Below are 12,154 nucleotides of genomic sequence, written 5' to 3' on the forward strand. Positions count from 1 at the left end.
TTATTATGTCACACATAAGAATCTAAGCTAAACTTTCTGAAGCCCCCAAACGTCAATAACAACTGTCACCCCCCACTGGTGTCCATATGGGCCTTATTTATTGTCTATTTTCCTCTAAATGGAAACATAATTTAGAGACTTGACATCATGTTCTATTGAAGAAGTCCCAAAGCTGGTGATTGAGACCATTAACAATCAGGAGAATTTTTAGTGATGCTATAAATTAAGAACTAGGCTCCTTTTCCATAGACATTCAAACAAAGCTTCTTTTTGAAACCAAAAAGTCGCCCCCTGGAGGCTATACAATATATTTTTACTTCCGTGTTGGCATCCTCCTGTAGACCACGTGTTGTCTCATGTGGTCTTGGTTTCACATCTAAAAGTCGACTGCAGAAATGTTATTGTTGCAGTGCTGTCTGTGTTTTAATGTTGCATTGCTCATTTTTTTTCTTCCCTCTCTGATGAAGCATGTCCATGTCTGTGATTGGCTGGGGTGGCTGGAGTCGTCACAAACTCAGATCAAATTTCCAGCATTCTGAAAACGAGATCGTAGTCTGACACGTTGGGAAGGCGACAGTATTTTACATGAAATGAATGCCGACTTGGCTGCGACCTGCAGAACTGGTCGGCGAGCAGATCGTCAGATAATGTTGTGTGAACATTGTTCAACTCTCAGCCCTCATGACATTCAGTGCTGTTGCCTTCTTAAGAAGACCTGAACTTTGAACAGTTATGTGGATATCTACCAAAGCTAAAACACATTATTGATCTATTAATATCCCCTCAATTTTGTGCATTGAAATCAAATCTCTGCCACTTTCCGAATCACTTCACAATCATTGTGTATTGTACTTCTAGTAAAGCATAGGCTACTGTAATGTGTTCACCCCAATGTTAATAACTTCAGGAGAACTGAGGAAGACAATAGTCATTTTTAATACATATTCATCCAACTAGCATAGTTATTTAATAGCAGAAGTGATCATGTAAAATGCACTATTTTTAAGTTGAACTATATTCGCTTGTGTTGGTTTCAGAACATATTGCATCTGTTGGAGAATTCTTATTATATATATTCTTTTATATATAAAATATTTTTTAATTGTATAAGTTGTGTAACAATGTGGCCAGTATGTTGTGAAACATATTCGCCTATGTGTGTGTGTGTGTGTGTGTGTGTGTGTAAATGTGAAGCCCAGATATATTTTTTGGCTGCCTGACGTTCAGACAGAACATGTGGGAGGCAATATTCATAGAGGTGCTTTTAGTGGGACTTTTATGAGAGACTTTTTTCCATGGCTGAAAGGAGGTTGACCACACACAGTAAGGTTGCTTCAGCTCTGTGCATAGGCACGTGTGTTTGTGTGTGCATGTACGAGCCTGAGCGTCCAGGCGCCCTTCCTCTCAGCGCCCCTACGTGGGCTGCCAGGGGTGTGTTTTGCATCGTGTTTTGTTTCAGAGAGCCCACCCCCGTGCTGCGGAAGTGTTGCCGGAAGCTGTGGGAGCTCACCCCCAGTTCTGCGTCAGTGCCACTAAAGAAAGAATCGGGGGCTTTCCGGGAGGACAGGGGGGAAGGGAGGGGGGTGGCTGTCAGCCTGGGTATGTCACGGCCATGTGGGTGGTTGTCTACACGGTCACAGACACACATGCGCATGCGCACACACACGGCTACAGTCACGACTGCTGTTAAACAAACTATTCTTGTATACACTGTAATGCTTGCTTGCTCCAAGTGATGTCGCCTGCTATGGAGGGGAATTCTAAGGAAAAGAAACAGGTGTGTGTCAGAGTGTTTTCTCGGACAACATGAGTAGAGCGACAAACAAACTTTGAGATGGAGAATAGTTCAACCTTTGTGTGTTGTGTGGTTGTATGAGACACTGATTCTAACTGATTTTGGCCACTTAACAAAATACTTGCCTAATACAATTTACAACTGCTAAAGTTTGAATTAACATCCTCAAAACATGCTGCTGCTTTTTTTATCTGGAAACTTTCAGATCCCTTGTTTTGGCCAGTTTGTGTCATTCATGTAAATCTGAATGAAGGATTTCAAACACAAAGTCACGAATGACACTTTTGAACTTACTGACGTAGGGAAGAGTGGATCGAGAACTCATAAATGTAAAATGATTGACAGTGACATGACACAAACTTTAGTTTCCTTTTGGAAAGAACTGTCTAATTGCAGACCAACTCTTATGATAGAGTAGAGATAATCATTTTGTTAAATGACTAAAATCCGTTTTTCCATGTGTTCCCACTGGCAGCTATGTTTTCAGTGAGGGTGAGAGTCTATGACTGAGGCTGGTGACAGCGGTGTGTTGGTGCCGCACTCGGCCAAGTCAGGGCTGACAATGTGTCAGTACCTACTTTAACAGATGTGCGCATGAGTGCAAGCACTTCCTTCCTACAGCAAGGCCTTGTGAGGAAGTAGAGGGAGTGTAAGAAAGTGATCCACTGTCCTCAAATACTGGAGCAGAACTTGTGGAAACCTCTGTCAGGAAAGAAAAAAGGAGGAAAAACCTTTTTTCTGGCTAGGGATGAAAAAAAAGCGAGCCTGCTCATCCTGGGGGATGTTTTCATCTTTCTGTCTCTGTCCTCAACTGTTTTTAATGTCTGCCATTTGAGAGACTCCAGAGGGGCTGCACCTGTTTGCCTCTTGGCTAGGAGCCCCAAATCCCTCCTCCTGCCCCCGTCTGCCACTCATGCTGCCGCACCTCCTGGGATGGAAAGAGCGGAGGAAGGGGGGAGCGGGGAGGAGTGGTAGAGAGCAGGATTGCGTGTAGAGGAAGGGATAGCTAGAGGGCTTGAAGGCGTCCGGGGGTAAGAGTTGTGATGTCGGCACAAACAGAGGAGGAGGGGGAGGGGTATTGTTTCAAATCCACGTCCACTCTCCCACACTGGACAGACCTTATTTCTGTGGAGCTTTGCTCTTTCCTCTGTCCTCTCTCCCTCCTGCACAGACCCACATTTGCTCTTCCCTGTTTATTCATCCTTATTCCCTTTCCTAATGTGACCAAACCTCCTTTACTCTCCTCTCCCACTGCTGTCTTAGTGAGAGGTCCTTGTTAATCTGCAGTGACCTCTTCAGGTCACATTAAAGGTCACCCAGCTTCACTTCATAATGACCCTAGAGCCACACTCTTGTCTTTATCCCAGTCTTTCTCTGCTATTTCCTGACCGTTTTGAAAAATAAACAAGTGCATTTATATATACATACTTTATATATTTATTTAAAAAAAAACAAAAAACAAAAAAAAACAGTTTGTTTAAAGTTTTTTAACTTCTTTGTTTTTGAAACAGCAACAGGAAGTTGCTTTGTTACTTCAGACATATCTAATTGTGTGTTAGAGGATTTCTTTTCAGTATCATGTGTACGTGCAACTAGATCATATGTGATTGAAGTTTCACTCGTGTTGGTTTCAGTTTGGTTCATTGGTGCCAACTGAGGCTGCTGAACCAGTTTTTTGCTTGTTGTATATTGTTGTGTCTTTTCATGGGAATATTTTAATACATATGCTTTCCATTAAATTATAATTACTGAAATAGTTCCCTTCAGTTTGTGACTGTTGTGCTTCCACAGCCTTGTCATGTGTTCTCAGGTACCTCTGCAGTGACACGACCTGTCATGCTACAAAATGTGCGTTTGAAATTAAACTCAAATTTTATATAACACTGTTCGTTACATAAAAGCGTATGCTCAGTACATTTTCAAATATACGGTATTATACATTTATTGTATGTATATATATATATGTATATTTATATATATATACATATATATATGTAATATAAATTTGTGTTTTTTGAAACTGGAGCACCTCCTCCTGTATTGGTACTCATTATTTAAAGCTGCTCTCGGTCAGAATAGGTAAAATAGGTGTTAACTCTATATTCAGACAGCTATCACAGCTCTAGAGTGTCAAAAGTCTCTCAGTGTCAGGGCTCTGGCAGTAAATCCAGCAAAAACCTTTTCAAGTACCCCCACTTTTTCCGATCAGGGTCCAAATCTCCAAAATGAGGTTGTCCTCTATGTTTTTGAAGTTGAGATGCTTGTGCCTCTCTCAGCAAACACGTTTATGAGGTGATGTAGGGAGGAAGAAGGGGAATACTAATGCAGCAACAGAAAGTTAGCTACAGGCAGTAAGATCACTGACAGCAGCCGTAATGTGTTCTTTTAGGAGGTATTCAAGAAGCAAGGGAGCAGAAGTGAGAGCTCATTTCAGTCTCAGAACACGATTAAATGGCCAACATGTGTGTTTTCATGTTTTTGTACTCCAGGGCCAAGTAACAGTGACTCCTGATGCTAAAATGTATTTTCTCCTTTTGTGCCATGTTGTGCAGAATCGTGGGCGCTTGGCTGAAAAACGCACCATTCCCCTTCCCCCCAACCGGGTGCCCAAGAAGGAGCTGGCCTCCATCTTCAGCAGTGACGACAGTGAAGGCAGCGAGCGGGCCAGTAGTGATCATGCCCACATAAAACAAGAGGACGAATTGCATTATAGTATCATGAAAAAGAGGTGAGGCTCTCTCGACTTTTTTGGATTTTTGTGCAGTCTGTAGGATGGTTTCACATGTGGGTCAACACAATTCCGAGAACAGTGAATATCCCATATAGTGATGCGCGGGTCAATTCAATAATCTGTGGGTCAGTCGGGCGGGTTTCGGTGGACTTAAAAGAAAATACAGTGGGTAGGGCGGTTAAAAGATGGCACTGAATAACTCATGTGTCTCTCCCTCTGTCACTCAATACAGCGAGTGGCAAACACACAAATAACAATGAACATAAGGATGACATACGGTTAAAACCACACAGGTCACTCATTTAACACATTAATGACAGCAGTGACATAAGAACTCTCAAATCTAAAGAGGTATCTGTAGCATTTGTTTACATAAACCACCAGTGCCAAAAAACTTTCTGGCGAGATCACTGTTCTATATACACTCTCCTCTCTGTGCTAGCCAGAGTGCTGTTGTGAAAAAAAACAAAATCATAATTTGTGTGTTTATTTCTGTTTGTTTTGTACAGTTATCTAACCTCTTTCTACACCTGTGGCCGTTATGTGGAAATATCCATATCAGCACTAGGGAGCACTCAGAGTGAGACCTCCTGATAATTGTAGTGGTATAATAAGATAAAGAACTAGAAAATTCCGTGGTGAAATTTCGAGCCTGCCTGCTGTTCTTACTGCTGATGTTGTCGGGGCAGGACTTGTGCTGGTAAAGGAGTACCATTTGGGGGGATTGATCCTTTAAAACTTGAAGTATTTAGACAAAGTGGTATGGTGGGATCACCCTTTAAAAGAGACTGACTCTTAAGCTGTGAGGAACCAAACTGGGCTGGGTTGTGATCATTTCGTCGATCATCTCGTATTCATGTGTATGTGGAAATTATTTGCAGTTTTTTGCAATTTTTGTCGCCATGGTTGCTCGAAACGCTTAGAAAAGTAATAGCCCGCCATTCTCGATCACACTGCACGTTTTGATATAGGATGTGTGGGGGTTTTCTCAAAACTGTTGAACTAATCAAATTTTGGACGACATACTAAACTAAAAATGTCATAGTTTAGTATGTCGTCCAAAATTTGACAAAAATGTCATAGTTTAATATGTCGTCCAAAATTTGACCAAAATGTCATAGTTTTGTATGTTGTCCAAAATTTTGTATGTTGTCCAAAATTTGACCAAAATGTCATAGTTTAGTATGCCGTCCAAATTTTGTGAAAAAAGTCATACTTTAGTATGTCGTCCAAAATTTGACAAAAATGTCATAGATGTCGTCCAAAATGTGACAAAAATGTAATAGTTTAGCATGTTGTCCGAAATGTGACAAAAATGTCATAGTTTAGTATGTCGTCCAAAAGGTGACAAAAATGTCATAGTTTAGTATGTTGTCCAAAATGTGACAAAAAGGTCATAGTATAGCATGTCTTCCAAAATGTGACAAAAAGGTCATAGTTTAGTATGTCGTCCAAAAGGTGACAAAAATGTCATAGTTTAGTATGTCGTCCAAAATCTTAGAAAAATGTCATAGTTTAGTATGTTGTCCAAAATGTGACAAAAAGGTCATAGTATAGTATGTCTTCCAAAATGTGACAAAAAGGTCATAGTATAGTGTCATCCAAAATTTGACAAAAAAGTCATAGTTTAGTATGTCGTCCAAAATCTGACCAAAATGTCATAGTATAGTATGTCGTCCAAAATTTCACAAAAAAGTCATAGTATAGTATGTCGTCCAAAATTTGACAAAAAGGTCATAGTATAGTTTGTCTTTTTTGATATAGACTTGTCCAAAATTTGACCAAAATGTCATAGTTTAGTATGCAGTCCAAATTTTGTGAAAAAAGTCATACTTTAGTATGTCGTCCAAAATTTGACAAAAATGTCATACTTTAGTATGTTGTCCAAAATTTGACAAAAAAGTCATACTTTAGTATGTTGTCCAAAATTTGACAAAAAGGTCATAGTTTAATATGTCGTCCAGAATTTGAACAAAATGTCATAGTTTAGTATGCCGTCCAAATTTTGTGAAAAAAGTCATACTTTAGTATGTTGTCCAAAATGTGACAAAAAGTCATAGTTTAGTATGTCGTCCAAAATTTGACCAAAATGTCATAGTTTAGTATGTTGTCCAAAATTTGACCAAAATGTCAAGGTTTAGTATGCCGTCCAAATTTTGTGAAAAAAGTCATAGTTTAGTATGTCGTCCAAAATTTGACAAAAATGTCATAGGTGTCGTCCAAAATTTGACAAAAATGTAATAGTTTAGCATGTCGTCCGAAATGTGACAAAAATGTCATCGTTTAGTATGTCGTCCAAAATCTTAGAAAAATGTAATAGTTCAGTATGTTGTACAAAATGTGACAAAAAGGTCATAGTATAGTATGTCTTCCAAAATGTGACAAAAAGGTCATAGTATAGTATGTCATCCAAAATTTGACAAAAAAGTCATAGTTTAGTATGTCGTCCAAAATCTGACCAAAATGTCATAGTATAGTATGTCGTCCAAAATTTCACAAAAAAGTCATAGTATAGTATGTCGTCCAAAATTTGACAAAAAGGTCATAGTATAGTTTGTCTTCTTAAATGTGACAAAAAATTCATAGTATAGTATGTCGTCCAAAATGTGACAAAAAAGTCATAGTATATAGTATGTCGTCCAAAATGTGGCAAAAAAGGCATAGTATAGTATGTCGTCCAAAATGTGACAAAACAGTCATAGGTTAGTATGTCGTCCAAAATTTGACAAAAGAAGTCATAGTATAGTATTTTGTCCAAATTTTGACAAAAATGTCATAGGTTAGTATGTCTTCCAAAATGTGACAAAAAAGTCATAGTTTAGTATGTCGTCCAAAACCTGACCAAAATGTCATAGTATAGTATGTCTTCCATAATGTGACGAAAAAGTCATAGTTTAGTATGTCGTCCAAAACCTGACCAAAATGTCATAGTATAGTATGTCTTCCAAAATGTGACAAAAAGGTCATAGGTTAGTATGTCGTCCAAAACCTGACCAAAATGTCATAGTATAGTATGTCTTCCAAAATGTGACAAAAAGGTCATAGGTTAGTATGTCATCCAAAATTTGACAAAAAAGTCATAGTTTAGTATGTCGTCCAAAATCTGACCAAAATGTCATAGTATAGTATGTCGTCCAAAAATTGACAAAAAAGTCATAGTAAAGTATGTCGTCCAAAATTTGACAAAAAGGTCATAGTATAGTTTGTCTTCTTAAATGTGACAAAAAAGTCATAGTATAGTATGTCGTCCAAAATGTGACAAAAAGGTCATAGTATAGTATGTCGTCCAAAATTTGACAAAAAAGTCATAGTATAGTATGTCGTCCAAAATGTGGCAAAAAAGTCATACTATAGTATGTCGTCCAAAATTTGACAAAAAAGTCATAGAAAAGTCATAGTATAGTATGTCGTCCAAAATTTGACAAAAAATTCATAGTATAGTATGTCGTCAAAAATGTGACAAAAATGTCATAGTTTAGTATGTCGTCCAAAATTTGACAAAAATGTCATAGTTTAGTATGTCGTCCAAAATTTGTAAAAAAAAGTCATACTTTAGTATGTTGTCCAAAATGTGACAAAAAAGTCATAGGTTAGTATGTCGTCCAAATTTTTATAAAAAAGTCATAGTATAGTATGTCGTCCAAAATGTGGCAAAAAAGTCATAGTATAGTATGTCGTCCAAATTTTGACCAAAAAGTCATAGGTTAGTATGTTGTCCAAAATTTGACAAAAAAGTCATGCTTTCGTATGTCGTCCGAAATTTGACAAAAAGGTCATAGTATAGTACATTATTCAAAACGCTGCGCCAACAGCACAAGCCATAGTGGTTTAATGGGTAAGAGACTGACCTCGGAAGACAGAGATTGGTGGTTCAAGACCAGTCTCTGCCAGTAGAGTCATGCCAGAGGTCACAAAGGAGTCATAGTATGTTTTCCTAATTTTCACAAAAAAGTCATAGTCTTCCAAAATGGACGAAAACGTTATGGGTTAGTATTTCATCCAAAATGTGACAAAAAAGTCATAGTTTAGTATGTCGTCCAAAACCTGACCAAAATGTCATAGTATAGTATGTCTTCCATAATGTGACGAAAAAGTCATAGTTTAGTATGTCGTCCAAAACCTGACCAAAATGTCATAGTATAGTATGTCGTCCAAAATGTGACCAAAAAGTCATAGTATAGTATGCCGTCCAAAATGTGACAAAAAAGTCATAGTATAGTATGCCGTCAAAAATGTGACAAAAAAGTCATAGTATAGTATGTCATCCAAAATTTGACAAAAAAGTCATAGTTTAGTATGTCGTCCAAAATCTGACCAAAATGTCATAGTATAGTATGTCGTCCAAAATTTGACAAAAAAGTCATAATAAAGTATGTCGTCCAAAATTTGACAAAAAGGTCATAGTATAGTTTGTCTTCTTAAATGTGACAAAAAAGTCATAGTATAGTAAGTCGTCCAAAATTTGACAATAAAGTCATAGTATAGTATGTCGTCCAAAATGGGACAATAATGTCATAGTTTAGTATGTCGTCCAAAACCTGACCAAAATGTCATAGTATAGTATGTCGTCCAAGATTTGACAAAAAAGTCATACTTTAGTATGTCGTCCAAAATTTGACAAAAAAGTCATAGTATAGTATGTTGTCCAAAATGTGACTAAAAAGTCATATTATAGTATGTCTTCCAAAATGTGACAAAAAGGTCATAGTATAGTATGTCGTCCAAAATTTGACAAAAAAGTCATACTTTAGTATGTCGTCCAAAATGTGACAAAAAAGTCATAGTATAGTATGTCGTCCAAAATTTGACAAAAAAGTCATAGTATAGTATGTCGTCCAAAATGTGACAAAAAAGTCAAGTATAGTATGTCGTCCAAAATTTGACAAAAAAGTCATACTTTAGTATGTCGTCCAAAATCTGACCAAAATGTCATAGTATAGTATCTCGTAGTAGTACCGATATCACAAACTACAGATACCAATATTAGTCTAATACAGTCATTTTTAGACCCTTTATGAACTATATATAAAGCTGTTAATTAAATTGTGCTGAGTCATTTCAAAGACATCATTTTTAAATGTGTAACAAATATTATCCAATATCCAAAATGTCCCAAAAAGAAGAAATAAACAGCACAAGCCTGACTCAGCTAAAATGCTTTTGTTGATTTTCTGTCTGTGCATAGTGAGTTATGTGATTTATAGGTATTTTTGGATTGTAATGGATTTTATATTTTTATCTGTCTGATATACGATCCAGTGATTTTGACCAGTATCGGGCCGATACCCATCCCTACTTCAGATCCTGTCTGAAAGTTGTCAGACGCTAAGATTATACATTTTTCAACGATATCAACATGTGTAATATACATATCGCAACCATTCGCTTGAACTGTGAGAAATGTTTCCCACACATTCAGTCAACAGTGACACACTCCCTCAGCGAACAGTGTGAAGCTTAACTTTCACACAATCATTAATATAATGGGCTCAGTGTTTCCTCGACTATTCATTTGGAGCAACGCTTGTTTTATCTCAGGTCAGTGTGTGTTTTTAGCGTGTTTCGCAATCATTTTTCTCCTTCTCTCCTGCTCAGTTCTTTATCTTATTTGCGAGCACCAACACACACACACACACGCGCGCACACACACACAGTGGATAAAAGTTATTTGTAGGTAAAAGATGACTTAAACGCTTCTCAAAATGTAAAACCAAGGCTGAAATATCAGCACATGTAATGCTTATTAACACAGCTGTGCTACAGCAGAGTAGGGCTGGGACTAACGATTATTTTCATCATCGATTAATCTGTTGATTATATTTGGCCTATAAAATGTCAGAAAATGTTTAAACCTGGAATCAGACATGGAAATGATCATGTTCTCAAATGTCTTCTTTTGTCCACAAACCAAACATTATTCAGTTATAATGATTCATTTATGACACAGTGCAAATAAACCAGTTGATATTCACATTCAAGAAATGATTAACAATCGATTAATCAAGTACATTTTTTAATTGTTTCAGCCCTTCAGCAGCCCTAAAAATGAAATAAAATAAAAAGAGACATGGGACGCCTTGAACTCCTGTGTCTCTTTCACACACATACTCTGTCAACATCACTTCTTTTACCCATCATCACTTCCTTACACCCTGGCCTTCAAAATAAGGCTATAAAGGTCCTGTATAAGCATTTTGCACTTGTTTATTTAGTCTGTTTTGTCTTCTTGTTTACTGTATATCAGCACAAATCAAAGGCTTTTATTGTCTATTAATTTTTTTGCGAGTGATAACACCGTCGCAAAGTTCAGCAAGTTATCGCACATCACATTGCAGCCGTACTTCAGATGAACACAGACGGAATAACCCTAATTCTTCAAAAATGTACTTGTGGTTTGCTTTGGGATATCTAATGGAAGGACGTGTGCTGAGCTTTAAAGAGTTAATTGGTTGGTTGTTTTGTGTATTGTTGCTGCTGCCAAGACTCAGTGTACGATACGTCACCCGAGTCTCAACTGTCTGCTTAATCCTACTCAGCAGTGTTGTGTGAGCAGTTTGATCATAGTAGTATAAGAGACATGATATGTCGGAAATGGTCATGAAGTAAGTCATTTAAAGGTATTATGTCAACTGCTGTTGCTGTCAAGTGACAATTCAAGAATACATTAGAGACAAAGGTATGGAATAAGTTAATAAAACTTAGTATCCCCTAGTGCTGGGCGGTATTACTAAAACAATTATATCATGGTATTTGTCATAATTTCAATGGTATACATGTGTATTTTTCGTGCATGAGCAATGGTGCAACGGGTGCTGCCTGCTGTTTTATTTTTAAAGACCTATCATCATATTTCTATATTTTTTATAACCTACTGACAGGCCGTGCTCGCTCCTCGAGATACCAGTGGAACCTGACACTGCACAATTTTTCCTTTGTAACAGGAAAAGCAGTGCAGAGTCATCCTTTTTTTGGGAAGTGCATGCCTCCCTCCTCCACTCCTGCTCTCTGGCCACGGTGCCTGTTGCTTGCCCCTCTATTCCAGTCACTCTCAGTCTTTATCTTAGTCAAAGTGGTATCATCACTCACGTCACTGCCACGGTGACGAGAGTCAGGAAAGGCGCGCAGTATTGACTCGCTTTCATATTTGGTCTCCACCTTGGCAATAACTCTCGTTACTAGTTTGTATTGACTTTGTATATAATAAATGTGCTGTCTTTGCTGTGTTTGATCTCTCTGAAATTAAGATACTTTTAATCTGGAATAAACATAGATTTGTGATTAGTCTGTATTTGTATGATTCAGAAATAAGACAAGTTATAGACATATAATGTAGAAGGTGGTCATTGATTAACCCCAGTGAATCCCTAGCTGCATTATAAGCAGCCTGTGCAACCTCATTACGGAAGGGGATGTTTTTCATCTCTTGAGACTTGCATGTGACACGGCGGACAGCACAGCAACTTGTGAAGCTTAAAATGGATCCACTAACCTCATTTGAGAGGGTTTCCCCTCCCCCTGACACTTGTGCCGCTGGCGTGTTAAGATGATAATGAATTTAAAGAACACTTATGACTAATATGTCAAGCTTTTACCCTTTGAAAGGCGGCGGACTCGCTGGAGCCGCTGCT

The 12,154-nt window shown here is 37.8% G+C and overlaps 1 protein-coding gene across 2 annotated transcripts in view; it reads left to right on the plus strand.

Annotated features, from left to right (window-relative positions):
* samd11 (sterile alpha motif domain containing 11) overlaps positions 1–12,154 on the plus strand; it is a 57,934-nt gene that overhangs the window by 9,365 nt on the left and 36,415 nt on the right. For both annotated transcript variants that reach the window (XM_058641940.1, XM_058641941.1), the window contains exon 3: positions 4,348–4,523. In XM_058641940.1, coding sequence (XP_058497923.1) covers positions 4,348–4,523 — 176 coding nt within the window. The remainder of the gene's footprint in view (positions 1–4,347; positions 4,524–12,154) is intronic.

This window comes from Solea solea, chromosome 11 (assembly GCF_958295425.1).
Source record: "Solea solea chromosome 11, fSolSol10.1, whole genome shotgun sequence".
Taxonomy (NCBI): Eukaryota; Metazoa; Chordata; class Actinopteri; order Pleuronectiformes; family Soleidae; genus Solea; species Solea solea.